The sequence below is a fragment of the Vicugna pacos genome, chromosome 9 (genome assembly GCF_048564905.1).
Source record: "Vicugna pacos chromosome 9, VicPac4, whole genome shotgun sequence".
NCBI lineage: Eukaryota > Metazoa > Chordata > Mammalia > Artiodactyla > Camelidae > Vicugna > Vicugna pacos.
In genome coordinates, this window is record NC_132995.1 from 77,783,328 (window position 1) to 77,809,987 (window position 26,660).

At 43.6% G+C, this 26,660-nt stretch overlaps 1 protein-coding gene across 6 annotated transcripts; it reads left to right on the forward strand.

The window, feature by feature from the left end:
• Window positions 1-2,877: 2,877 nt before the first annotated feature.
• LOC107034005 (uncharacterized) lies at window positions 2,878-20,103 on the forward strand. Of its 6 annotated transcripts, none has more exons than XM_072968287.1 (14): window positions 2,878-3,812; window positions 4,151-4,347; window positions 6,353-6,437; window positions 6,795-6,982; window positions 9,844-9,928; window positions 10,280-10,438; window positions 10,807-10,965; window positions 11,316-11,515; window positions 13,064-13,148; window positions 13,528-13,686; window positions 14,040-14,198; window positions 14,550-14,711; window positions 15,031-15,233; window positions 16,210-20,103. In XM_072968287.1, the coding sequence occupies exons 1-14, from the start codon at window positions 3,773-3,775 to the stop codon at window positions 16,276-16,278; spliced, it is 1,950 nt and encodes a 649-aa protein (XP_072824388.1). In that variant the 5' UTR covers window positions 2,878-3,772; the 3' UTR covers window positions 16,279-20,103. The 6 variants fall into 6 exon arrangements, with proteins under 6 accessions (XP_072824388.1, XP_072824389.1, XP_072824390.1 ...); XM_072968288.1 differs by having other exon boundaries at window positions 14,553-14,711; XM_072968289.1 differs by having other exon boundaries at window positions 6,798-6,982.
• Window positions 20,104-26,660: the final 6,557 nt, after the last annotated feature.

Consider the following 26,660-nt stretch of genomic DNA (forward strand, 5'->3'; position numbering starts at 1 on the left):
GACAGGCTGTGGCAGGATCTCGGCTACAGCTGCTTTGCTCGTATTCCCGCCTCCAGCTCCGGCTCCACCTCCGCTGCGGGGTCAAGGGCACCCAGCCAGCCGCGGAGGAGGGAGGAGCCTGGGCTTCGCCCACACCCCTGAGTGCTCTGGCCTCTGTTAAAAAGAAAACCCAAAACCTGTTCCAGGTAAACGCAGGAGAAGCGCATGTCCTTTCGACTTCGTTTCTCGTAAACCCGGCTCATTACTGGGCGGCTTTCACATCAGGCTCCCTTCCCATCTTTTAAAGAGCAGCAGGTTTCTAGAGGAGCCAGGGCAGCTGAGAACTCGCCTCGCGGTGCACCGGCCGCGCCAAGTTAAGTCTGCGCCTAACTTACTTCCAAGAACCTTTCCGTCAAGTAACCACAGTAAGTTCCCAGGCCCAGACGCCGGCTGCCGGAGGGAAGGCTGCGGGGGGCGCGGCACCTTGCAGGGGCGGCTCAGCGTCCCCTTTGGATCCGTGGCGGCTGCAATGGGATGCGCCGCTCCTCCCGGAGCATCCGCGGGCGCCGGCGGCAAAGAGCCCTGCAGGGCAGGGGGAGGGCTGCACCCGGCTCACCCGCGGAGAGGGTTAGGGGCCAATCCCCGCCTCCTGGCAGCGGCTGTGGGTGGGGTCGCTCCCTCCTGCCCCTCCTCCGACGGGTCCCGACTGTGCCCTACCGGGCGCTGGAAAAACAGGAACGATAGTCCTTGACGTGCACTTTAAATTTTTATAGAATTCCCGTATTAACCATATGTAGTATTCTAAAGATTGTACAAAGCTGTATTTATATAAAATAATTCATCTCACTTTCTCTAATCAACTCTTAAAAATTAAGTATAAGATCTAAGCCTGTTTTTTATCCTTTGTTGTTACCAAATGTGTGGTCCCTACTCCAGAAAGAAAAATTACTTTAATTTTCAGTTTCAGTTTTTTGCTGTTTCCATTGTGAGAAAGAAGAAAAACATCCCTCAGTTCATTTTCAACGTCTATAACATCTCAACAGAAAAGCGGGAGGAGGAAGGAGCAAGGTGAGTGGGAAGCAACTGGGAGCTTCTCCCTAAACTCGCTGACCTGAAGAGCTGTGCAGCAGAAATGCTAATTTGTCGGCTCTCTTTTAAATACAACTTAATCTTGACCTCAAAACTCTCAGTTTCTGATTGAAAATGGTATCTGCGGAGTCGCGAGGTCAGGGAGAATGTAGCCTGATAGTCTGGACTGCAGGGTTCAGATCCTGGCTTTCGTTCTGAGAAAGCTCAGCTTTTCCATTTGGACCACTGGCAGCTGCACGGTGACCACTTCACACCATGTCACGTAACCAGGGCAGCAGCAGGCGTTGTGGAAAGAGTCCTGCCCGAGAGATGAGAGATGAGGGTCTTCTCCTGGATCTTTTGTTGGGTAGGAGTGGGGAAGCAATTTCTCCACCCATGACCTCAAGTTTCCTCACTGTATATACATTGGGAGAGACTCATCACTGGTTCTCAACCCAGGCTCCGCACTAGATTCACCTTCTACATACTTCTTTTCTTTTCCTTTCTTTTTTGAGTCAAGACCATACTTGCTCAGAAAGATCTGGCTGCCTTTATTTTTTGAATGGGGGGGTGGTGGTGAGATCCCAAAACAAGTGGGCAACCTAAATATTGCATCCTTCCTGTCACCCCCGTTTGCACCCTTAAAAATCGGGAAACAAGCATATCGTCTTCCTGGTCTTGGCTCTAAGTCACCGCTCAGCCAAGCCTGCCTGTGACACCCCGCAGGGCAGCTTCTTTCTGGTACTTCTTGAAAACTGGGAAGGACCAACTCAGCTCTTCCTGGGAAGGAAGTGCTTCTGTGTCCTACCTTAATGAAGCTGAGTGGCAGACATGCCAGGGGTTATGCAGACCCACCTGAGGGCGGAATTGGTGCTGAGTCTTTTCACAGGAATATTTTTGAACAATTACATGGATGGTGCCGAGGTTGGTCTTCTTGTTGTTCTTCTCTGACTTTTAAATTAAGATATACTTTTTATTGGCTTATAACATACATCCTTTTCTTGATGTTGCTGCACATTTCTGTTTGGAAAAACAAAATCTATTTCCCAGTGGCTCAGTTTCCCCACACAGAGGATAATTCTTAAAATTCGTGGCCAAAAGGATTTTTATGACTTCTAAAAAAGGAGAAAAACCAAAAGCTGTTTCCTTTCTTGAAGCCAAACTCTTCCAATCCTTTGAATATTATAAATCGTTCCATGGATACTATGCTTCATTGATCTGTCATATGGGAAGCTAGAATTATCAGCTTAAAAACTCAGATTTTTATAAATACCTGCGATCCTCATCACTAGTTCTACAGCTCTTCTCAACAACTAGGATCAAGGGACAGAAGAGATGCATGAAGTCCATGGCTTAACATTTCCTGGCTTGTTTTCCCAGGTCATCCTGCTCCCAGACCTTCCCTCAGCATTGGCTCCACTGCTCAGTTTTCTCTTACCATATGCTAAACTTTAGGTCTGGGGAGAGGATGATCAGATGAGGTGGTCACTTTGCTTCTCAGTGATGACAACCCCCACCGTATCCTCCTCGGCTTTGGGTAGAGCCGCTGTACTGTATGACAGAATGTGCCAGCAGTAACATCCAGTCTGAGATCCTCACAGCACTGGGAGCCCTTTGGCCATCCCAGAAATTCATTGTCAGGGCAGAACCAAGAATAGATGAGTTTTCGATTGTAGGCCTTAGTCTATGCAAACGTGCCAGGAACACAGCAAGGAAGAATGAACTCAGAGATGACTGAAGTGCAGCCTACATATGAATATTTAAACATTTATGCATAGAAAGGCGCTATCAGCAGAGTGAAAATGCAACTGAGATAGTGGGAGGAGATATTTGCAAGTCATATCTGGTGAGGGATTAGCATCCATAATACACAGAGAACTCCTAGAACTTAATGACATGAATACAAACAACCTATTTAAAAATGGACAAAAGACTTGAATAGACATTTCCCCAAGGAAGATATACAGATAACTAATAAGCCTCTGAGGAGTTGCTTAACAACACTAACCATTAAGGAAATATGAGTAGAAACCAAAATGGGGAGCTACCGCACACCTGTTAGGGTGAGTACTATCAAAAAAACAGAAAATAATAAATGTCAGAGATAATGTGGAGAAATTGGAACACTGTGTGCTGTTGATGGGAATGTAAAAAGATACGCCACTGCGGAGACACTGAAGATAAGAGAGGAAGTGGAAGAATGTGCATGAAAAAAGGTGAGCTCCTCTGAGATGCAGGGGAGACCTCAGCAGGTACAGGGGAGGGCTCAGCTCACAGTGGGGCGGGGAGGTTCCTGCAGTGCCCTCGGAGACCCTGACAGGAGGTGCTTCCTAAGTCAGGGAGCTTCCTCTCCTCCTGTGAACACACTCCGCTTCATCTGAAAATAAAGTCGAGTTGTGGCTGCAGGTCCAGCCAGCCAGTCAGGGTCTTCCCTAGCACATGCTCACACCTGCCCTTGCTGTGTGGTCACAGGTGAATTCAGACACATCCATTGTTTTTTCCAGACAGTTTGGTTACTCAGAAAGCAGATGGTTGGGGAATGGAGGGGCTGTAGCTCTCCGGGCTAACTGTTGTTTTCTTCTCTCTCTAAAATCTTCCTGAAGCAGAGGAGTGGGCCAGAAGAGAGGCACTGGAGAAAGAACAGGAGCTTCTACGGCATTAGTTTAATGAGCTGTGACAAAAGTTGGAGGACCAAGAGTCTCTGAGTGCTTGATTAACAGCTAAAATGACAGAGGAGATAAGAGAAAGAGAAAAGACCTCAGCAGGTACAGGGGAGGGCTCAGCTCACATGGGGTGTGGAGTCTCCTGCAGTGATGTCGGAGAAATATGATGGGAGCAGCTTCCAGAAGCAGGGAACTTCCTCATCTTCTGTGAACACACTCTGCTTCATCTGAAAAGAACACAGGTCCAGCCAGCCAGCCAGAGCCCTTCCTAGCAGAGTCTCACACTTGCCCGTCCTGTGTGGTCACGGGTGAATTCAGACACGTCCATTTGCTTTCTCCAGACAGTTGGTCACTGAGAAAGTGGGTGTTGGGGGTGGGGGCGCTGTAGCTCTTAGGGCTGACTGTTGTTGCCTTCCCTCTGTGAAATCTTCTTGGAGCAGAAGAGCTGGACAGAAGAGCGGTGCCTGTTTTTTCCGGGATGGAAAATGAGCCTCCTGAGCAAACAGTTAAAGAATTGCAGCAAATATTGGAAAACCAAAAAATAGCCTTCATGAAATTTGTATTCAAAATAATAGGAGATACAAGAGAGAGAGAGAAACTTCTGAGGGAGATGAATGAGAAGATTGAGTGGCTCAAGGTAGGTCAGGTCTGGGTGTGGGCAGTGACTGCGAACAAAGCCCTGGGACCTCAGGAGGGGGAGGGGGAGAATCAAGGCAAAGTGAGAGAGAAACACCCCTGCGCTGTACTGGCTCTGACTCCCCAGAAGCCCTGAGTCTTAGTGGCTTATATCCAGAAACTTGTGTTCTGTTCACGGTGAGTTTCTGAAGAGCCTAGGAGGAACTTGGCACCTCCAAGCATTTATAGGGTATAAAGAGCTCTCCCAGTGCTCATGCTGCTGTCTTGGGGGTTCCTGGATGATCTCATGGAGCCAGTGTTAAATGGGGTTTTCAGGATTATCAAGTAGATGTTCTAACGGAGTGTGTCTAACATAAGCAGGAGAAGTTACTGGAGCAGCACATGGCGATTTACCGCACAGTCCATTCTTCAGGTTTTCTCCTCTCACTAGAGGCCACCTTCCTGGCCATAGATTAACTACCATTCATAGCGGATGGATCCTGATTCTTCTGAGTAAGATAGATCTAAAGGATGCTATTACTCTATTTTATCTCCTTCTAGTCCAAATATGTGCTGTTACCTGGAAACTTTTGGTGGGTGTCGAGCTAAAAGACACAACTAAGCCAAAGATCGGAAAAGGAAGGATTCATTACTTGCAGCTAATAAGGGGGACACTGGGGAGCTTTTCCAAAGCCGTCTCACTGACCAGCAGAACTAGGGCAGTCTTGAGCTATGGGTACATGCATATTCATGCAGGGTCTTGAGCAGCAGTCAGAGTCCAAGCTTTATTTGAATGAAGTCGTGAGAGCCAGAAAATGTCAATAGCATCATCTGTCAGATTTCAGCTGATCTGGGTGCTGAGTGCCCAAGTTGGGATTTAGATTCTGCAGAATATCTCCAAGCTAGTCTTTACATTAAAGTGGAGCTGGGAGTCTTTACAACTATTTGCTGTCTTTGCTGTTGTTACATCACTTGCCTGATAAGTTTGTCCTCTTCTCCTCTTAAGAGCATTGTTACTGAGACTTGTTCGAGGGCAGGTATTGTGGCCAGGCTCAGATCACAAAATGGCGCAGGCCAAAAAATGGCTTCTCTTATGTCAAGAAAGCCATTCTTGGTTCTTTTTCTCCAGGAAGCCCCTACCGTATCTGCTTACAACACTTTTTCTGGAGATCTGTCTGACCTCTTAGCAAGGTCAGTATAGGCACTCAGACGTCCTCCTTGACTGAACGCTTGTAGTTTTCTCATGTGCTTGGAACACACTTAAATTATTCTGAGGTTGTTGCTTTTCCTGTTTACTCCCTCCCCTTCATAGTAACCTACAATCCTCTGGGAAGATTCTCTTACCAGATCTTTCTTTATCTTTATTTTGCTTTTAGTTGTTTACTGTTAATCATAAGCTGTAAATGGACTCTCAGGATGCTGCAGCTGCTGGGCACCACAGGGATTATATAATGCAAACTCAAACTCAACATTTCACAAGAAAGGCCCAGGGAGTTAAAAAATGTACTAGTAGCCTTAAAGAGAGTATTTTAGTATTTTTTCCTAAGATGGGTAATTCAAGGACTTTTTAGAGTCTTACTAAGCTATAATTTACACACCATAAATTCCATGCATTTAAAATGTACAATTGATACAAATGTACCGATATAAATGTACAATGATGTCACCATGGAAAGTTTAGAAAATCTTTCTGGAAAAGGAGTGTTTTGTAAATTTGAAAGTATTTGTACATATAATCCATGGGATGTTACCAGGAGAGCCCCAAACAGAAAAAACAGCATGTGAAAAATATGAAAGCCCCCAAGCTTACCTGTTTGTAAAAGTGCTCATTCTTCTGCCTGGTAGAAGCTAGCACTGGCAGAGGAGGCTGGAGAGGTAGTGAGGTAAGCAGGGTCTTGGAAACCTCACATGTAGCGGGTGGTAAGCAACCAGGGCATGTTATTCAGAACAGTTCTTTTCTCAGAATATTTCAGTGGAATTTTAGGTTTGACCTGCCTGTCATGTCTTTGCCCTTTTGTGGTCTCCAGGCCTCAGTGATGATAACAGATGAACACCAAGAACGCTGCATGAAGGAAGGTGACCTCCTTTGTGATACAGGGAAGACCTCAGCAGGTACAGGGGACGGCTCAGCTCACTGTGGGCTGGGCAGTTTTCTGAAATGCTCTCTGAAACTCTGACAGGAGGAACTTCCTGAAGCAGGAAGCTTCCACTCCTTCTGTGAACACACTCTGCTTCATCTGAAAATAACAAGGCGAGTTGTGGTTGCAGGTCCAACTAGTCAGTCAGGGCCTTTGCTAGCACATTCTCACACCTGCTCTCCATGTGTGGTCACCAGGGGAATTTAGACACATACATCTGCTCTTTCCAGACCACATGGTCACTAAGAAAGTGGAAGGTTGGTGGGCAGAGGGTTGTAGCTCTCAGAACTGACTTTCATTTCCTTCCCTCTCTGAAATCTTCCTGGAGCAGCAGAGTGGGCCAGAAGAGAGGCAGCTGACAGGGAAAAGGAGCCTCTTGAACAAAAGGTTAAGTTGCTGCAGCAAAAGCTGGATAAGGAAGAAGTAGCCTTTGAGGAATTCAGAGTCAGAATGACAGAGGAGATACGAGAGTGTGATGATCTTCTGAGAAAGGTGGACCAGAGTATTAAGGAGCTGGAGGTAGGTCTGGTCTGGGTCTACGCAGTTACCATGGAACAAAGCCCTGGAACCTGAGGAAGGGGTGGATGAGGATTCAACAAAATCGCAGAGGAAAGCATCGTCGTGCTTTCGTACTTTTAACTAGAAGCCCAGAGTCTTTAATGGCTTATATCCAGAAACTTGAGTTCTGTTCACTGTGGATTTCTGAAGAGTCCAGGAGGTCTCTGGATCTCCAAGCATTTATAGAATATAAAGAACTTTCCCAGGACTTGTGTTTTGAGGGATTCTTGATGACCTCATGGAGCCAATATTAAACTGAGTTCCTGGGTTTATCAAGTAGACATTCTAACTGTGTGTTTTAATACAAGCAGGAGAAGTTACTGGAGCAGCACATGGTGATTTACCTCAGCAGTTGGTTCTTCCTGTTACCTCTTCTAACTAGAGGCCATGTTCTTGGCCATAGATTAATTACCATTCATAGTTGAAGACCATGATTCCTCTGAATAGGAGTGTTCTAAAGGACTGTATCACTCCAATTTCTCTCCTCTTCCAATGTTAGGCACAATTTCAGGAAATCTGTCTGACTTGTGAGCAAAGTCAGTACAAAGGTCTGAGACGTCCTCCTCGCCTGAACACTCGCAGAGTTTCCTTATGTGCTTGGAACACACTTCAGTGATCTTGAGCTTGTTCCTATTTCTGTGCACTCCTTCCCATCCGTAGTAACACAAGATTTTCTAGGATGATTCTCTCACCAGACCTTTCTTTGCTTTTACTTTGCTTTTAGTTGCTTACTGTTAATCACAAGCTGTAAATGGACGCTCAGGCTGCCGCAGCTGCCAGGCACCACAGGGATTATATCAGGCAAACCCTGCACTCCACAAGGACGGCTCACGGGGTTAAGAGGCTTACTAGTGTCCTTAAAGAGAGTGTTTCAGTATTTTTCCTGAGTTTGGAGCAATTCAGTTTTCTGTAAACAATGTTACTGAGATATAATGCACAGACCATAAATTCCATGCATTTAAAATGCACAGTTGGGGCAATTAATCTACAACAAAGTAGACAAGAATATACAATAGAGAAAAGACAGTTTCTTCAATAAGTGGTGCTGGGAAAAACTGGACGGCTACCTGTAAAAGACTGAAATTAGAACATTCTCTAACACCATGTACAGAAATAAACTCAAAATGGATTAAAGACCTAAATGTAAGACCAGAAATTATAAAACTCGTAGAGGAAAACTTAGAACACTTGTGGACATGCATTGCAGCAATATAGTTTTTGAACCAGCTCCTGGAGTAATGGAAATAAAAGCAAAAATAAACAAATGGGATCTAATTAAACTTAAAAGCTTTTGCACAGCTAAGGATGCCATCAACAAAAGAAAAAGACAACCTACAGAATGGGAGAAAATATTTGCCAATTATGTGACTGAGAAGGGACAAATTTCCAAAATATACAAACAGCTTGTCCATCTTAATATCAAAAAAACAAGCAACCCAATCCAAAAATGGGCAGAAGACCTAAATAAGCAATTCTCCAATGAAGACACACAACTGGCCAGTAGGCACATGAAAAAATGGTCAGCATCGCTAATTGTCAGAGAAATGCAGATCAAAACGACAATAAGATATCACCTCATGCCAGCCAGAATGACTATCATTGAAAAGTCTACAAATAACAGATGCTGGAGAGGGTGTGGAGAAAAGGGAACCCTCCTACACTGTTGGTGGGAGTGTAGATTGGTGCAACCACTATGGAAGACAGTATGGAGGTTCTTTAAAAAACTGAACTGGACTTACCATGTGATCCAGCAATCCCACTCCTGGGCATATATCCAGAGAAAAATAAAATTCAGAAAGACATATATATCCCAGTGTTCATAGCAGCACTATTTACAGTAGCCAAGACATGGAAACAACCCAAATGTCCATCAACAGATGACTGGACAAAGAAGATGTGGTACATATATACAACGGAACACTGCTCAGCCATAAAAAGTATAAAATAATGCCATTTGCAGCAATATGGATGGACCTGAAGACTGTCATTCAAAGTGAAGTGTGTTGGAAAGAGAAAAAAAAATGCCAGATGACATCATTTATATGAAGAATCTAAAAAATAGCAACAACAATAATACGGACACAAATGAACTACTTGCTATTTATGACTTAGATGACTGATCTCTTGAATGCGTGTGAGCACATCTGACTGTCCTTTATGATCGTATTACCTCATTGTGTTGATTCTCATTTTGTGGTTGGCTTTATTCCTTTGGTAACTATGTAAGTTAAAAAAGCTAAAGCTCTAATCTGTTCTTAGAAACAATCAGCACATAGATGTAAACTAAAAAAGTACAGTATACTGTATACATGTATTTACATGCAAAATAACGTGTATGTGTAGTCAAACTGTAATAATTCTACCTAATAAAACTAAAAAAGGGAAAAAAATGAAATGCGCAGTTGGTACAGATGTACCAATGTAAACGTTCAGCAATTTCATATGAGGAAGATGGGGTAGAAGATCTCCCTGGAAGAGGAGTGTGATGTAAAATTTGAAAAATGTGTGCATATTACCCTGAGTGGGATGTTAACCAGAAGAGCTTCAAGCAGAAAAAACATGTGAAAAATATGAAAGCCGCCATGTTTACATATTAGTAAAGCTGCACATTCTTCTGCCTAGTGGAAGCTTGAATGGGTGGTGGGAAGCAGCACTGGCAAAGCAGGCTGGAGGGCAGCAAGGCAGCAGGGGTCTTGGAAACTTTACATGTAGGGGGTGGGAAGCAACCAGGGAATGTTATTCAGAACAGTTTTCTCAGAATATTTCAATGGAGATTCAGGTTTAACCTGCCTGACATGTCTTTGCCATTTTGTGGTCTCCAGGCCTCCGTTATGATAACAGATGAACAAGAAGAATGCTGCATGAAGAAAAGTGAGCTCCTTTGTGATGCAGGGAAGACCTCAGCAGGTACAGGGGAGGGCTCAGCTCACAGTGGGGCGGGGAGGTTCCTGCAGTGCCCTCGGAGACCCTGACAGGAGGTGCTTCCTAAGTCAGGGAGCTTCCTCTCCTCCTGTGAACACACTCCGCTTCATCTGAAAATAAAGTCGAGTTGTGGCTGCAGGTCCAGCCAGCCAGTCAGGGTCTTCCCTAGCACATGCCCACACCTGCCCTTGCTGTGTGGTCACAGGTGAATTCAGACACGTCTATCTGCTTTTTCCAAACTTTTGGTCAATGAGAAAGTGGAGGGTAGTGAACGGGCTGTGGTAGCTCTCAGGCCTGACTTTGTTTTCTTCCCTTTCTAAAATCTTCCGGGAGCAGAAGAGTGGACCAGAAGAGTGGCAGCTGAGAAGGTTATGGAGTGTCTTGAACAGAAATACACAGAGCTCTGGCAAAAGTTGGAGGACCAAGAAAGAGTCCGAGAAGGACTTATAGCCATTATGACACAGGAGATAATAGAAAGAGAAAAGTCCTCAGCAGGTACAGGGGAGGGCTCAGCTCACAGTGGGGTGGGGAGGTTCCTCCAGTGCCCTCTGAGGACTCTAGCAGGAGGCCCGTCCTGAAGCAGGGAGCTTCCTCTCCTGCTGTGAACACACTCTGCTCCGTCTGAAGAGTACAAGGCGAGTGGTGGCCGCAGGTCCAGCCAGCCAGCCAGCCAGACAGGGCCTTTCCTAGCACATGCTCATCACACCTGCCCTTGATCTGTGGTCACGCGTGAATTCAGACATGTCCATCTGCTTTTTCCAGACAGTTTGGTCAATGAGAAAGTGGAGGGCTGGGGAATGAAGGGTTGTAGCTCTCAGGGCTGAATGTTGTTTTCTTCTCTCTCTAAAATCTTCCTGGAGCAGAAGAGTGGGCCAGAAGAGAAGAAGCTGAGAGGGAAATGGAATTGCTTAAACAAAAGATTAAAGAGCTGCAGCAAATGTTGGAGGACCAAGAAAGAGTCTCCGAGGGATTTAGAGCCCAAATGCCAGAGGAGATGAAAGAAAGAGGAAAGACCTCAGCAGGTACAGGGGAAGGATCAGCTCACAGTGGGGTGGGGAGGTTCCTGCAATGACGGCGAGAACTTTGATGGGAGGAACTCCAGAATCAGAGAGCTTGCTCTCCTCCTGTGAACACACTCTGCTCCATCTGAAGAGTACAAGGCGAGTTGTGGTCGCAGGTCCAGTCAGCCAGCCAGGGCCTTTTCTAGCACATTCTCACAACTGCTCTTATATGTGGCCACAGGTGAATTCAGACACGTCCATTTGCTTTTTCGAGACAGTTTGGTCACTGAGAAATGGTGGGTTGTGGGATGAGCAGCTGTAGCTCTCAGGGCTGACTGTAGTTTTCCTTCTTCCCTGAAATCTTCCTGCAGCAGAAGAGTGGGCCAGAAGAGCGGTTTCTGTGTGTCTCAAGAGAGAAAAGGTGCCGCTAGTGCAAAAGGTTAAAGAATTGCAGCGAAAGTTGCACAAGCAGAAAAGAGCCTTCAGGAGGTTTAGAGCTCAAGTGACAGAGCAGATAATAGAAAGAGACAGACTTCAGAGGAAGATGAATAAGAGGATTGAGAAGCTTGAGGTAGGTCAGGTCTGGGTCTGGGCAGTGACTGAACAAAGCCCTGGGACCTCAGGAGGGGCGGGGTGAGAATCAAGGCAAAGTCAGAGAGAAGCACCCCTGTGCTTTACTGGTTTTGACTCACTAGAAGCCCTGAGTCTTAGTGGCTTATATCCAGAAACTTGAATTCTGTTCACTGTGAGTTTCTGAAAGACCTGGAGGTCTCTGGTACCTGCAGAAAATATGAGAACCATACATGTATGTATATGCATGACTGGGACATTGTGCTGTACACCAGAGACTGACACATTGTTATTGACTGTACTTCAAAAAATATATATAGGTACCTTTTTAGCTCGTGAAAAAAAATGTATAATGAACTTTCTCAGGGCTTGTGCTGCTGTTTTGGGGGTTCGTGGATGAGCTCCTGGTGCCAGTATTAAATGGGTTTCCTGGGCTGTCAGGCAGATGTTCTAATGGAGTGTGTCCAACTAAGCAGGAGGGGTGGCTGCAGCAGCGCAGGCCATGCTTCATGTTTTCTCCTCTCGCTAGAGGCCACGCTCTTGGCCGTAGATTTACTATCGTTCATAGTAGAAGAACCCTGATTCTTCTGAATAAGGGAGTTCTAGAGGACTGTATTACTCCAGTCTCCTTCTCTCCCAAAGTTAGGTGCTTTTTTAGGAAGTCTGTTTGGCCTCTGAGGCAAAGTGAGTACAGACACTCAGACGTCCTCCTCGCCTGAACACTCACAGAGTTTCCTTATGTGCTTGGAACACACTTCAGTGATCTTGAGCTTGTTCCTATTTCTGTGCACTCCTTCCCATCCGTAGTAACACAAGATTTTCTAGGATGATTCTCTCACCAGACCTTTCTTTGCTTTTACTTTGCTTTTAGTTGCTTACTGTTAATCACAAGCTGTAAATGGACGCTCAGGCTGCCGCAGCTGCCAGGCACCACAGGGATTATATCAGGCAAACCCTGCACTCCACAAGGACGGCTCATGGGGTTAAGAGGCTTACTAGTGTCCTTAAAGAGAGTGTTTCAGTATTTTTCCTGAGTTTGGAGCAATTCAGTTTTCTGTAAACAATGTTACTGAGATATATTGCACAGACCATAAATTTCATGCATTTAAAATGTATAATTGATACAAATGGACCGATGTAAATGCGTAATGATTTCACATGGGGAAGGTGGTTTAAGATGTTTTCCTCGAAGAGGAGTGTGATGTAAATTTTGAAAAGTTTCTGAATATCGTCTAGCATGGCTTGTTACCAGAAAAGCCAAATGCAGAAAGAAAAAAAAAAGCATGTGAAAAATATGAAAGTACCACGCTTACATATTTGTAAAACTGGCCATTCTTCTAACTGGCAGAACCTAGCATGGGTGGTGGAAAGCAAGACTGTCAAAGGAGGCTTGAAGAGTAGCATTGTAGGTGGAATCTTGGAAACTTTACCTCTAGATAGTGGGACGCAAGCAGAGAATGTTAATCAGAACAGTTCTTTTCTCAGAATATTTCAGTGGAAGTTCAGGTTTGACCTGCCTGACATGTCTTTGCCCTTTTGTGGTCTCCAGGCCTTATTGATATTAATAAAGCGACGAGAGAAATGCTGCATAAAGAAAGATGAGCTCTGTTGTGTTGCAGTAAAGACCTTAGCAGGTACTCAGCAGGTACAGGGGAGGGCTCAGCTCACAGTGGGGTGGGGAGGTTCCTCCAGTGCCCTCTGAGGACTCTAGCAGGAGGCCCGTCCTGAAGCAGGGAGCTTCCTCTCCTGCTGTGAACACACTCTGCTCCGTCTGAAGAGTACAAGGCGAGTGGTGGCCGCAGGTCCAGCCAGCCAGCCAGCCAGACAGGGCCTTTCCTAGCACATGCTCATCACACCTGCCCTTGATCTGTGGTCACGCGTGAATTCAGACATGTCCATCTGCTTTTTCCAGACAGTTTGGTCAATGAGAAAGTGGAGGGCTGGGGAATGAAGGGTTGTAGCTCTCAGGGCTGAATGTTGTTTTCTTCTCTCTCTAAAATCTTCCTGGAGCAGAAGAGTGGGCCAGAAGAGAAGAAGCTGAGAGGGGAAAGGAGCCTCTTGAGCAAAAGATTAAAGAGCTGCAGCAAATGTTGGAGGACCAAGAAAGAGTCTCCGAGGGATTTAGAGCCCAAATGCCAGAGGAGATGAAAGAAAGAGGAAAGACCTCAGCAGGTACAGGGGAAGGATCAGCTCACAGTGGGGTGGGGAGGTTCCTGCAATGACGGCTGAGAACTTTGATGGGAGGAACTCCAGAATCAGAGAGCTTGCTCTCCTCCTGTGAACACACTTTGCTATGTATGAAAGTAATAAAGGGAGTTGTGGTTGTAGGTCCAAGCAGCCAGTCAGGGTCTTTCCCAGCACATTCTTAAACTTGACCATAATGCCAGGTCAGCGATGGCTTTAGACATGTCCGTCTGCTTTTTCGAGACAGTTTAGTCACTGAGAAAGTGGAGAGCTGATGAATGAGCAATTGTGGCTCTCAGGGCTGACTGTTGTCTTCTCTGTCTAAAATTTTCTTGGAGCAGAAGATCTGAACAAAAAAGAAGAAGCTGAGAGGGAAATGGAATTGCTTAAACAAAAGATTAAAGAGCTGCAGCAAATGTTGGAGGACCAAGAAAGAGTCTCCGAGGGATTTAGAGCCCAAATGCCAGAGGAGATGAAAGAAAGAGGAAAGACCTCAGCAGGTACAGGGGAAGGATCAGCTCACAGTGGGGTGGGGAGGTTCCTGCAATGACGGCTGAGAACTTTGATGGGAGGAACTCCAGAATCAGAGAGCTTGCTCTCCTCCTGTGAATAGACTCTGCTCCACCTGAAAATAACACGGCAGGTTGTTGTTGTAGGGCCAGCGAGCCAGTCAGAGTGCTTCCTAGCAGATTCTCACACTCACCCTTAAGTGTGGTTACAGGTGTGTTCCGACATGTCCATCTGTTTTTTCCAGACTTTTTTTCACTGAGAAAGTGGAAGGTCGGAGAATGAGTGACTGTAGCTCTCAGGGCTGACTGTAGTTTTCTTCTTTCTCTAAAATTTTCTTGGAGAAGAAGAGCCAAACAAAAGAGAAGAAGCTGAGAGGGAAGAGGAGTCTCTTGAGCAAAATGTTGAAGGGCTGCAGCAGAAGTTGGAGGACAGACAAACGGACGTCGATGGATTAAAAGCCCAAGTGACAGAGGGGATAAGCAGAAGGGAAAAGATCTCAGCAGGTACAGGGGAGGGCTCAGCTCACAGTGGGGCGGGGAGGTTCCTGCAGTGCCCTCTGAAACGCTGACAGGAGGTGCTTCCTAAGTCAGGCAGCTTCCTCTCCTCCTGTGAACACAGTCTGCTGTGTCTGAAAATAGCAGGGCCAGTTGTGGCTGCAGGTCTAGCCAGCCAGCCAGCCAGGGCCTTCCTTGTGTGGTCTCAGGAGAATTCAGGCATGTCCGTCTGCTTTTTCCAGACAGTCTGCCCACCGGGGTGGCCGGGGGTTGGGGAATGGAGGGCTGAAGCTCTCGGGGCCGACTGTTGTTTCCGTCCCTCCCTGAGATCTCCCCGGCGCAGCAGAGTGGGACCTAAGTGAGGCAGCTGAGGGAGGAAAGGTGGATCTTGAACAAAAAGTTAAAGAACTGCAGCAAATATTGGAAGACCAAGAAAGAGCGTTTGAGTTTTACAGAGTCATAATTTCAGAAGAGATCCAAGAAATCGATGACCTTCTCAGAAAGATAAATGAGACTATTGAATTGCTCGAGGTAGGTCTGGTCTGGGTCTGGGCAGTGACTATGGAACAAAGTTCTTGAACCTCAGGAGGGGATGGGTGAGAATTAAAGCAAAGTCAAGGCGAAGTATGTTCTTTTACTGCTTTTGTTTCACTGAAAGCCCTGAGTTTGTAATGGCTTATATCCACTCACTTGAATTCTGTTCACAGTGAGTTTCTGAAGAGTCCAGGGGGACTTCGGTACCTCTAAGCATTAATAGGGTATAAATGACTTTCCCAGGGCTTGTGATGCTGTGCTGAGGGATTCCTGGATGATCTCCTGTGCTCAGTATTAAATGGAGCTCGCAGGGTTATCAAGTGGATGTTCTAACGAAGTATATATACTATAAGCAGGAATTGGTTCAATTTACCAAGATTATTGCCAGTTATCAGGAACACTACTACCATCCTGAGACCCTAAGATAGAGCTTGCTAACCTAAATCTGTCAAATATGCACAGATTTAGAAATAAGGAGAATTGACAGCTTCTAATCTGGCTGCAGGTGTGTCCAGGTAAGGAGAATCTGCCTGAGTCAGCACACAGCATAGGAGTTCTCTCTTCTCCCATCTGCAAATGTTTACATCAGAGTTCTAAATCAGCTTAGGAGTTCCCAGTATTTCTAAGACATAGGTGAGAATTTGTGCCATTCAGCGGCAAGGCTCTCTCCCAAATAACATCAATTTGGCTGGAATGTCTTATTATAGCAACTGTCCCCGTGCCTCATTAGCCACCTGGCCAAACCCTAGTGATGGGTGAATGTGCACAAGGCTGTGCTCTGCTTGCTCTCACCTTCCAAGCCTAAACCAGGAGATACTCCTAATGTAAACAGTATCTTTTCATGATCTAATAAGAGATAACTGTTTAAAAGGAAAACACAGATAATTTTATAAACTGGTAATAGAAAACCTTGTATTTGAAAGACTGGGATTTTAAATAGTTTTCCTTTTACTAACACATCATACTTTTTTAGGCCACAGTAAACAACGAAAATGATCGGATAATGAGCAAAATGCTGAAAATGACTGCACGTCCTAGATAGAAGAAGACAGTGAGGAAGAAAGTACTTCACTGCCTTTTGTTTTGATCTTGGATTTGGGAGAAGAGAAACCATGTGTGGTCACTAATTACCCAGTTTTTCTCTTGTTTTCAATTCTGGCAGTTTTACAACTTTTTATAACAGCTTTTTGACCTGACCTATTTTTATTTGTGTGTACACTTTCTCTTTTTTTAAATCAAATTTTTGTAGAAAAATAGAAAAATCACCTAATATAGGACATCAGTGCCTGGCAAACAAATGATAGAATTAATGTGGCTGGAAAGTTGATTTAGATGGAAATGGAAACAACTGAGTAGAAAAGAAAGAGATGCTCAGATTCGTGATATATTTTTAAAAAGCCCAATATTGGAATATACTTACTAAGAAATGCTGCTGCAAATCACATATGAATAGTTATAGAAATAGGTGTGTACACTGTGTTCTTGAGAGGAAAGAACCAGTTCCGCCTATAAAATAACTGTCTCTTAGTTCACGTGTAAATTTTATGTGTTCCAAGTTAAAATTTCACAAAGACTGTTTCTAAATTTTAAATGAAGCTGATCAAAAAAAATATTAAAAAGCCATGACAATTTGGAAAAGGCACAATGAAACGTACAGAATTACAATAATTAGAACAATGTGTCGCCAAGGCAGAAATATAAAAACAGAGCATAAGAACATGTTACAGTCTAAAAACAAAACTGAGAACATACTTGATTGAAAGTATGTGAAGAGTGTTATTTCAAATCAGTGGAAAAATATAAACCATACATCAAGTGTCGTCAGCTGCCTGGACAGCCACGTAGCATAAAAAAGGGTGACTAGAGCTCTTATAAACCTCGCACAGAGTAAATTCCAGCCTAACCTTAGACCGAAACATTTAAACATCTCCATAAAAATAATAAATGTCAGATAATTGTAAAACAAATTTGGAATATCAAATGTATTTTTAAGTGACATAAAACTCAAAGATATAAAAATAGTGACAAAACTCCATAAAAATAAATTTGTTGTGGTAAAAGGAGCATAGACATTCAGAAGCCAAAATGATCACCTCAATTTAAGTCATAGAAGAGAACTAATTTATACTAGTTATGAACCATATAGAGCCACAAATCAATAAAAATGGGCTGACTTTGCATAGACAGCTTATAGAAAAGTCAGATATTCAAGTCGCTCAAAATAAGAAAAATGAAACTAAAATGATAAGAAAGTGTTTTGCTACTGAGTCCAAACTCATTCTGCTCACTGCACGACAGGCCAATAAATTGGGAGACCAGGTGTTGGGGCAAGGAATAATGACTTTATTTGAAAAGCCAGCAGACCAAGAAGATGGCAGACTAATGTCCTGAAGAACCGTCTTACCCAACTGAGATTCAGGCTCCTTTTATACTAAAAAAGGGAGGCAATGTGATTGGTTGTTGCAAATTTCTTGGTGTCACAATCCTTTGTCCTTGCAGCTGTCCACGTAGGTCAGGTCATGATGTTCCCGTAAACCTCCTATGAGACAAATGTTATTCTCTGCTCTGCAACCTCCCATCTCTATATGAATGGAAAAGTGTTAAGCCCTTAAAGGTCAGAGACTTGAGAATGGGCTATTCTGTACATTTCAGGCAGTAGACAATATTCTTTTACAAAAGGTGCAGAACCAGAATGAGTAAGCACAGGAAACAGAGCACAGGGTTAGAGTTAAAGGAGCAGATCTTACATGGAGTCAGATTTGGTCTTCTCTATTCCAACTCCCCACTGCCAAGGTCCTTTCTGCAGTCTTGTGGGGAAAGGGGCAACAGCTGTCCTGGCTACTTCCTGCTGAACAGGGGTGGTGAGAGGGTGATCGTGGAAGGGAACTGGTCAGCCTCGGACAGGGGACATCCCTTAGACTCTTCAGTCGGTAGTGCAGTCCTCTTTCTTTATCTACAACTACTTGAACCTGATGAAACCCCTCAGTACTTTGTTGAGTGCTCAGTACTTGGGGTTTTGGTTCCAGTTCCCAATATATATCTATTGATGTTAACTTTCCTACTGTACCATAATTACACTAGATCCCTGTGCTATTTATTTGGACAAAATAAACAAATAGATTGACCCTTCTCCAGCTACAGTGAAATCACAATCTCAATATTTACCTTTTTTAAAGAGCAGCCTTAAGTCTTCTAAGGGCTCACAAACCCGTTGCTCTCCAGGCCTCTCAGGAGTTGGGTCATGTTTTGATTCTGGGGACAGTGGTACTGCTTTAATCTGAGTGTGATGAATCCATGGCTTTGCTCCAGCTAATCCGACCAATGAGAACACTATAATGACACGTGCGGTCCTATCCACTTTGTAATCAGCTGAGTTTCAGGTCCCTGTTCTGTCCAGATTTTAAGGAGGACTTGGTCTCCAGGTCAGAAAGGACGCAAGGCTACTAGGCAGATCTGCTGGAGGCAAACACGTAAAAAGAGATTAGTATAGTGCCTAGAGTTTTAGCATAATTGGCAACTGTTAGGTCTTTTAGAGCATTTATAGTTTTTCTTGCCTGGGTAAAATACCTGGAATGGCGTACTGTACAGTATTTTAAAGGGGCTTAATTTAAACCTACTTCTGGGGGCCACTCTGATCCATAGCAGGGCAACTGGTGTGGCCTCATCCCAAGTTAAATAAGTCTTTTGACGTATTTTAGCATTATGCTTTTGGAGCCCATTCCTGGTTCCTTCCTCGTAGGCAAAAAAAGGTGTCTCAGGAAAATGGGGCAGGAGAATGGCCAAGTCCCAGGTTTCAGGTGAGTCCCTGGGACGTGCACCATCAAGTGAAGGTCCTTGGTGTTGCTCAGGAAAGAATTCAAAAGTGAGCCATAGTAGAGTGAATGTAGATTTATTCAAGAGATACACGCTCCATAGATAGAGGGTGGGCCATCTCAGAAAGCCAAAGCAGCCACAAGGCATGAGGGTGTTTAGTTTAAAGGAAAAGTAGTTACAGTTTCCACAGACAGAGTGAGGGTCGTTTCAGAAGGCAAGATAGACAGAGCCCCCATCGGCTGCAAGGTTGTTAGTTTTTCTGAGCTCAGTAATTTCATACACTAACAAGTAGGAGGGTTTTTCCAGCTACTTTGAGGATGGGGCAAGGGTTCCCAGGAGTTGGGCCATCACCCATTTTTTTGGCCTGGGAACTGTCATGGCGCCTGTGGGAGTGCCATCTAGCATGCTAATAATCAGGATGAACGTATGATGAAGCTCCGGGTCTACTGAGATTTAAATCTTCTGCCAACTTGGGCCTGGCTATTGTGACTTTCTTTTAATGGTTGTACACTGCCCCCTTCCCATGTCTCAGTTTAATGTAAGGGCCATGCAAGGAGAATGGATGGCTTCTGCTCTGAAGGCCCCAACTCCCCCATCATTTTCCTGGAAGAGTTCTAAAATGTAAAGTTTACAGGGTGTGTTGTGGGGCTAAGTGGAGTCCTTCAATATCCAATGACCCTCATTCCTGGGTTCTCAGATGTCTGCCTGTGATCTCTTAAAAGATAAGGTACATTTTTTTACTGGGCATGTTTGAATAGCCCTAGGTAGTGCCTAATCTCACAATCGCTCAAGCTAGTTTGTTTGAGCCTACCTTATCAGAGTCATAAATCCCACCACCTTTCAGGGACCCTAAACTTCTTATGTCACCTACAACCAATCAAAAGCTTGTGCAGGAGCTGATTACACAGCCCCCAAGCCATTGTGTTTACCAACTCCTCCATCCCCATAAAAGGCCTCAGCAACCAACCCCCAGAGCTCACACAGGCACTTCTCATCTGTATGGTTCACTGTATCAGCAGCATATCTATTAAACTTTTCTTTGTTTTTAAGCTTTTCTTAGTCTTTGGTAAATTCTTTTACTACCCGTGACACTGGTCCACTTGTCCCTGGAAATGTGTGACATTCTTCTGATTGGTTGGTAGTAAGGTAATAGGGTGATATCTATGGAATCTCAATCTTCTGATTCCAACTAGTCTGATGTATATGTCCTTATGATCAGCATGTAGTCACCACCTTCTACTTAGTTGAGGGACTTAGTTTCTGTAGAAGAACTCAGAGATATGTATCCAACTGTCATCTATATCCCTTCAGGAGGAACTTGGAGTCCTGTGACTCTATTGTCCTATTAACCACTTGAGCCTGCTCTTTGGGATGCAGTGAAGGCCTAGGAGACTAAAAACTCTTTTTTTCCCCTACAAACAAGAAACAGGGGACATCGAGAGACTTTTGCATGAGGGAGGATCATGCAGGGTTCTGCTAGGTTTCAACAGCAGAAAACTAACCAATAAAAAATGATGCCAAATTGCTTTGTCATAGAAATTTTAATTGCTCCCCAAAACAAGATAATGAGTAAAGGAAAGAATAAAATGGGGAAGAACCAGTAAGATAGAAAGGGGCTGTGCTTTGGTGGAATGAAGAGCTCATGGCTCCCTTCAAAGCTGTGATGGGCAATAGGAAGAAATAAAGATCTCGGAAGCAGGACCAAGATGGCGGCATAGAAGGACGTTTGTAGCTCACCCTCGCCCACAAATACACCAGAACTCACATCTGCGGACCCACCCAGCCAACCAGAGCACCTGCTGAACTCCAACAGAATATTGCCGTCTTCAAAAGACAAAAACACCATGAATCTGGTAAGAGAAAAGTTAAAAAGAAAGAAGAAAAAGCAAAACAGTGCGGGACTGGTCCCGCGGGGAGGGAGCGTCAGAGGAGGACTGGCGCTCGCTCGCTGGGTCTCCCCTCTCCAATGGAGAAGCCAGCGGGATGGAGGGGGAGCCTCTGAGGCTCAGATCTGTACGGAGCAGCCCTTGATCGTCAGAACTAAGTTAAACAGGCACAAGGGGTCCCCGTGACACCCAGCCTGAGAGGTGAGCCGGCAGCTGGGGGACAGGAAAGGCTGCGTGAGAGGGGCGGAGGACTAGGGCGGCTGCACTGAGGCAGCCCCCGGGGACTGCAGGGGGCTGCGTGCTGTGGCTGGGAGGGGATAAGAAGCAGGACCACCTCGGCCCCCCATAAATTGTGAAAAAAAGCAAGCAACACAGCTGGTATGCCCTGGGGGGAGGGGCGCAGTAGCCTTTGTCTCCTCAGGCCCGCGGCGCCATTCCTGGCACTTCTCGCGAGAAGACAGGCGGGGCGCGGCCACAGCCACCATCTCCTGTGCGCGGCGTCCAGGCCGAGCCCTGAATCTGTACCTGGGGGCACTGCAACCTCCTGGGCAGGATTGAGACTTGTTTACAGCCGGAGGCAGGATCTTTCTGCCCTGGTACCTCAGAGAACTAATGCTGCCAAGACAAGCAAGGAGCTGAGTTTTGCACAGAGCAGTGGTGGGGCCATTCCACGGTCTTCCCCGAGCCCGCCTACGGCGCGCCAACCCGAGGCAGAGCTGGCAGCTGCACAGAGCAGCGGAGCAACCAGCGCTGGGAGAGTGCAGGCGGCCCCCCACCTTTCTGGCAGGAACACAGCACCTGACCACGGTGCTGGAGGGGGCGTGATCCGCCCGCATATGTTGCCAGTCTGCAACATCTGACTGTGGCATCGGGAGGGGGAGGGGGAGTGACCTGCCCACCCACAGCGAAGGAGAGCAGCACCTGACCCAGTGTCGGGAGGGGGCACGATCTGCTTGCCAACAGGCACTAGGAGCAGCACAGATGAAGGCGACAATGGAGGGCCTCTGGAAGCAGCAAGCTGAGCTCATGAAACAGGGTGAAGACAGAAAGACTTCTGGATAAAATCATTAAGAGCCTTCAGAACACATCCTTTTTTTTAAAAAAAAACTTTTTATATCTGTTCTATTTTCTATTACATTTTTAATTTTTACTTTTTAAACCATTGTATATGTCTACAGTTTTAATCCCTTTTAAATTTTTCTTTCGAAATATTTTTATTATTATTATTTTTTAAAAATCAACCTCATTTCGTTTTTAATTCTCTTGGCTTTGATCTCCTGTCACTGATTGTACACAGATTTCAGATATTGTTTTTTGATTTTTTCTCCTTTTTTTTAGGTTTTTAGACGATGTCTCAACTTGATTGCTATTCTGCTTCAACTTGCTCTTCTATTATTGATTATACTCTGTTTTCAAACCTTTTTTTCTCCATTCTTTTAAAATTCTCTCTTGTTTTATCTTTTTAAAAATCTATTTTCTATTACCTTTCAAAATTTTACTTTTTAAACAATTGTATATGTCTCCAGTTTTAATCCCTTTAAAATTTTTCTTTTAAAATCTTTTTATTATTATTTTTAAAAATCCACTTCATTACATTTTTAATTCTCTTGGTTTTGATCCCTTTTTATTGATTATACACAGGTTTCAAATATTGTTTTCTTATTTTTTTCTCCTTTTTTTAAGGTTTTTAAAAGACATCTCAACTCAATTGCTATTGTGCTTCAACTTGCTCTTCTATTATTGATTATACTCTGTTTTCAAACCTTTTTTTCTCCATTCTTTTAAAATTCTCTCTTGTTTTTAAAGTTTTATTCCTGCATAGGCTTTAGATAGATAAATAAATAAACTCCTTAAGGACCACAATAGATAACTGATACTCCATAAGCCACAGTGCCAGAAAGATATGAGCAAGATGAAGAAGCAGAGGAACCATTCCCAATTAAAAGAGCAAAAGAAATCCCCTGAAAGAACAGCCAATGAAATAGACATTGATGGCCTACTAGAACAAGATTTCAAAAAAGGAGTGATCAAAGTACTGAAGGAACTAAAAGAGACTGTGTTTAGAGATATAAACTATGTCAAAAATGAAATTGAAGCTATAAAGAAGAGTCAAGTAGAATTGGTAAACTCATTTGCTGAGATGAGAACTGATCTAAAGGCTGTACAAAGCAGGGGTACAAGTGACCTAGAAGACAGGGCAACAGAAAGCACCCAATCAGAACAGCTCTGAGAAAAACAAATAAAAAACAATGAAAACACTATAAGGGACCTATGGGATACTAAAAAGCGTGCCAAACTATGCATAATAGGGGTTTCAGAAGGGGAAGAAAGAACAAAGGGGATTGAAAAGGTATTTGAAGAAATCATGACTGGAAACTTCCCAAACCTAAAGAAGGAATCAGATATCCAAGTACAGGAAGCTCAGAGGGTCCCAAAGAGGAAGAACCCAAACAGACCCACACCAAGACATATCATAATCAAGATGGCCAGAGCCAAGGATAAAGAAATGATCCTAAAGGCAGCAAGAGAAAAACAAAGAGTGAGTTACAAGGGAACCCCCATAAGGCTCTCAGCTGATTCCTCTACACAAACACTACAGGCCAGAAGGGAGTGGCAAGATATATTCAAAGTCCTGAATGAAAAAAAGATGCAGCCTAGGATACTTTATCCAGCAAGGCTATCCTTTAGAATAGAAGGAGAGACAAAGAGTTTCACAGACAGGCAAAAACTAAGAGTTTAGCATCACTAACCCCACGCTGAAAGAAATATTGACAGGTCTACTCTAAATAGAAAACAAGCAGAATGCTACAAAAATGAGAAACTCATAACTGGAAAGGTGAAAACCACCATGAATTACAAATAGAATAAATACAAAATTGTGAAAGAAGACATCTAAATCATTAAGAGTGGGAGAGGGAAGCAAAGAAATATAGAGTATTTTTTTTTTCTTTTTTAAATTTTTTGTTCTCCGTTGGATGGGTTTGAGATTATATTACTATCTGTTTAATACAAACAGTTATAATTATGGGTTAATAGACTTACAAAAAAGGGTAACCACAAGACAAAATCTTACAAGTGAGTCACAAAGATTAAATAAAATCCAAGATAATACAAAGAGAAATTACCAAACCACAAAAGGAAGAAGAAAGGAACAAAGAGGAAATACCAAATCAACTGCAAAAAATAAGTTTAAAATGGCAATAAACACTCATCTATCATTAATTACTGTAAATGTTAATGGACTAAATGCTACAGTCAAAAGACGTAGAGTGGCAGACTGGATAATAAAGCAAGAACCTTCAATATGCTGCATTCAAGAGACCCACTTTAGGGAGAAGGAGCCCTACATCAAAATGACACCTGCACTCCAATTTTCATAGCAGCACTGTTTACAATGGCCAAGACATGGAGGTGGCCTAAATGTCCATCAACAGAAGACTGGATAAAGAAGATGTGGTATATTTATTTATACAGTGGAATACTATTCAGCCATAAAACCCGACAACATAATGCCATTTGCAGCAACATGGATGTTCCTGGAGAATGTAATTCTAAGTGAAGTAAGCCAGAAAGAGAAAGAAATATACCATATGAGATCACTCATATGTGGAATCTTAAAAGAAAAAAAAAACCCAAAAATATAAATACAAAACAGAAACAGACTCATGGACATAGAATACAAACTTGTGGTTGCCAAGGGGGTGGGGTGTGGGAAGGGACAGACTGGAATTTCAAAATGCATAATAGATAAATAAGATTACACTGTATAGCACAGGGAAATATATACAAGATCTTGTGATACTCACAGTGGAAAAAAATGTGAAAATGAATATATATATGTTCGTGTATAACTGAAAAACTGTGCTCTACACTGGAATTTGACACAACATTGTAAAATGAGTATAATTCAATAAAAAATGTTTAAAAGAAAAGAAGAAATAAAGATCTCAATAAAGGTAAAGGGCAGTTATAAAATCTAACATTATTGTAAAAAAAAAAAAAAGCTGTGATGGGCGAACAAACCTCGGGGATAAAGATGTTCTCTCCATCTTCAGTAAAATTTATTACACTCACACACAAGCTCTTTGGAAGGTCTTGCCTTTTCAGTGGGGTTATAGGAAGTTGCTGTATGCAGCTCTATTTGATTGAATTATCATCCAAAAGATGAGAGGTTGCCTCCCCCAGGACTATAAAAGTCATGTTGCAAAGGATTAGATAAGGACACAGCATGATGTAAGCCAGCCCTAGAAACTATCCAAATGCCACAGAAAATAATGGAAAGCACTCCTTGATTTGTTTTCCCCTTTGGAAAGCTATGTAATTTGGAACGGTCTGCCTGAATTAGATAAATGAGTTTTTATTCCAATAAATTATCTTAGAAGAATGAAGAAAGCTGCCAACTGAAAAGAGCTTTGAAAGTGAATTCCTAGGGAAGGAAATGGAGGTCCATGCCACATAATCTTGGACTATTCTAAACTATTTATTATGTCTCATGTGTCAAGACAGAGTGTCTTGAAGACTGGGTTCCTTGCATGAGATTGGCTCTGAGATAAGTACTGGAGGATGAGCTATAGACTCATATGCTGCCAACAACTAGACCTGGTCTTAGAAATATTTAAAAATGAAACCAGCCTAAATGTATTTCAGTGGGAAAATCCAAATATTATATACATATAAACATCTCTTCCAGAATACATACACTCACACACAGATCTCAAAACCAAACAAAAGGTCATGTGAAAAAAGAAATGTTAAAAACAGCTGCATATGTAAATGGTACCATTTTTATAACAATATAACAAAATAGTATATAAAAGGGCCAATAAACATGTGGGAAAATGTTCATACATATGTCATTAAACTCACAATGTGTTACTCAGTTATGGAACTCAGCTTTGGCTGCCCGCCACTCTACAGCCAACACTCAAGAGACAAGTGTTGGTCGGAAAGGAAAGGCTGCTTTATTCAGGAATTGGGTAACCTGGGAAGAAGGCAGGCTTCTATTCAAAACCAACTCCAAAAATTGTGTTGAACCATGCAAATTTTTAAAGGGAGAACCATCTGGGGGATCAGAATCTTGGTTATCTTCCACTATGTGTAAGACTTTCTTCTGATTGGTTGGTGGTGAAGTAACAGGGTGGTGTTTCAAGAATCCTGTGCTCAGCCTGAAGTTACCAACCTCCACTGAGGTGGGGGTCTAAGTTCCTGCAGAAGAACTCAAAGATACACTGTTACACATATTCTTTGAGTAGGAAATAGGACTGTTTCTTCTTTGTTTCTTGGCTGTTCCTCTCCCCCCACCCCCCTTCCCCTGCATTCCCTAATAAGCAACGGTTTGAATCTGCTCTTTGGAACCCAGGAAATGTCAAGGAGGCTGAATGAAGCCTTTCCTACTAACAAGAAATGGGGGACACAGAAAAGATTTGTACCTGAGAGGGCCCCACACGGTCCTGTTTGGTTTGAGCAATGTGGATGTTTTTTCTGAAAATTCACGGAGTTGTATATTTATGAAATGTACAGGGTCCTGTAGGTATATTTATGCTCATAGAAGTTTATTTAAAACACTTGGGAATAAATCAAGGAAACATATGCAAAGATTACAAGTCAAGAGTTAAACCCTGACATACCCTTCAGTCAAATAACCAAATTCTTCATTTTACCTTTCTCATGACATCCCCTTCTTCAGTCTTACAGCCTATACAGTAAAGGCCAACTCAGTAGGTCT

Coding starts and splice junctions, on each gene's coding strand:
- LOC107034005 (XM_072968287.1), top strand. CDS start 3,773: ATGACAGAGGAGATAAGAGAAAGAGAAAAGACCTCAGCAG. Junction 6,983..9,843: donor AGAGTATTAAGGAGCTGGAG/GTAGGTCTGGTC, acceptor TGTGGTCTCCAG/GCCTCCGTTATGATAACAGA. Junction 14,712..15,030: donor AAGGGAAAAGATCTCAGCAG/GTACAGGGGAGG, acceptor TCCCTCCCTGAG/ATCTCCCCGGCGCAGCAGAG.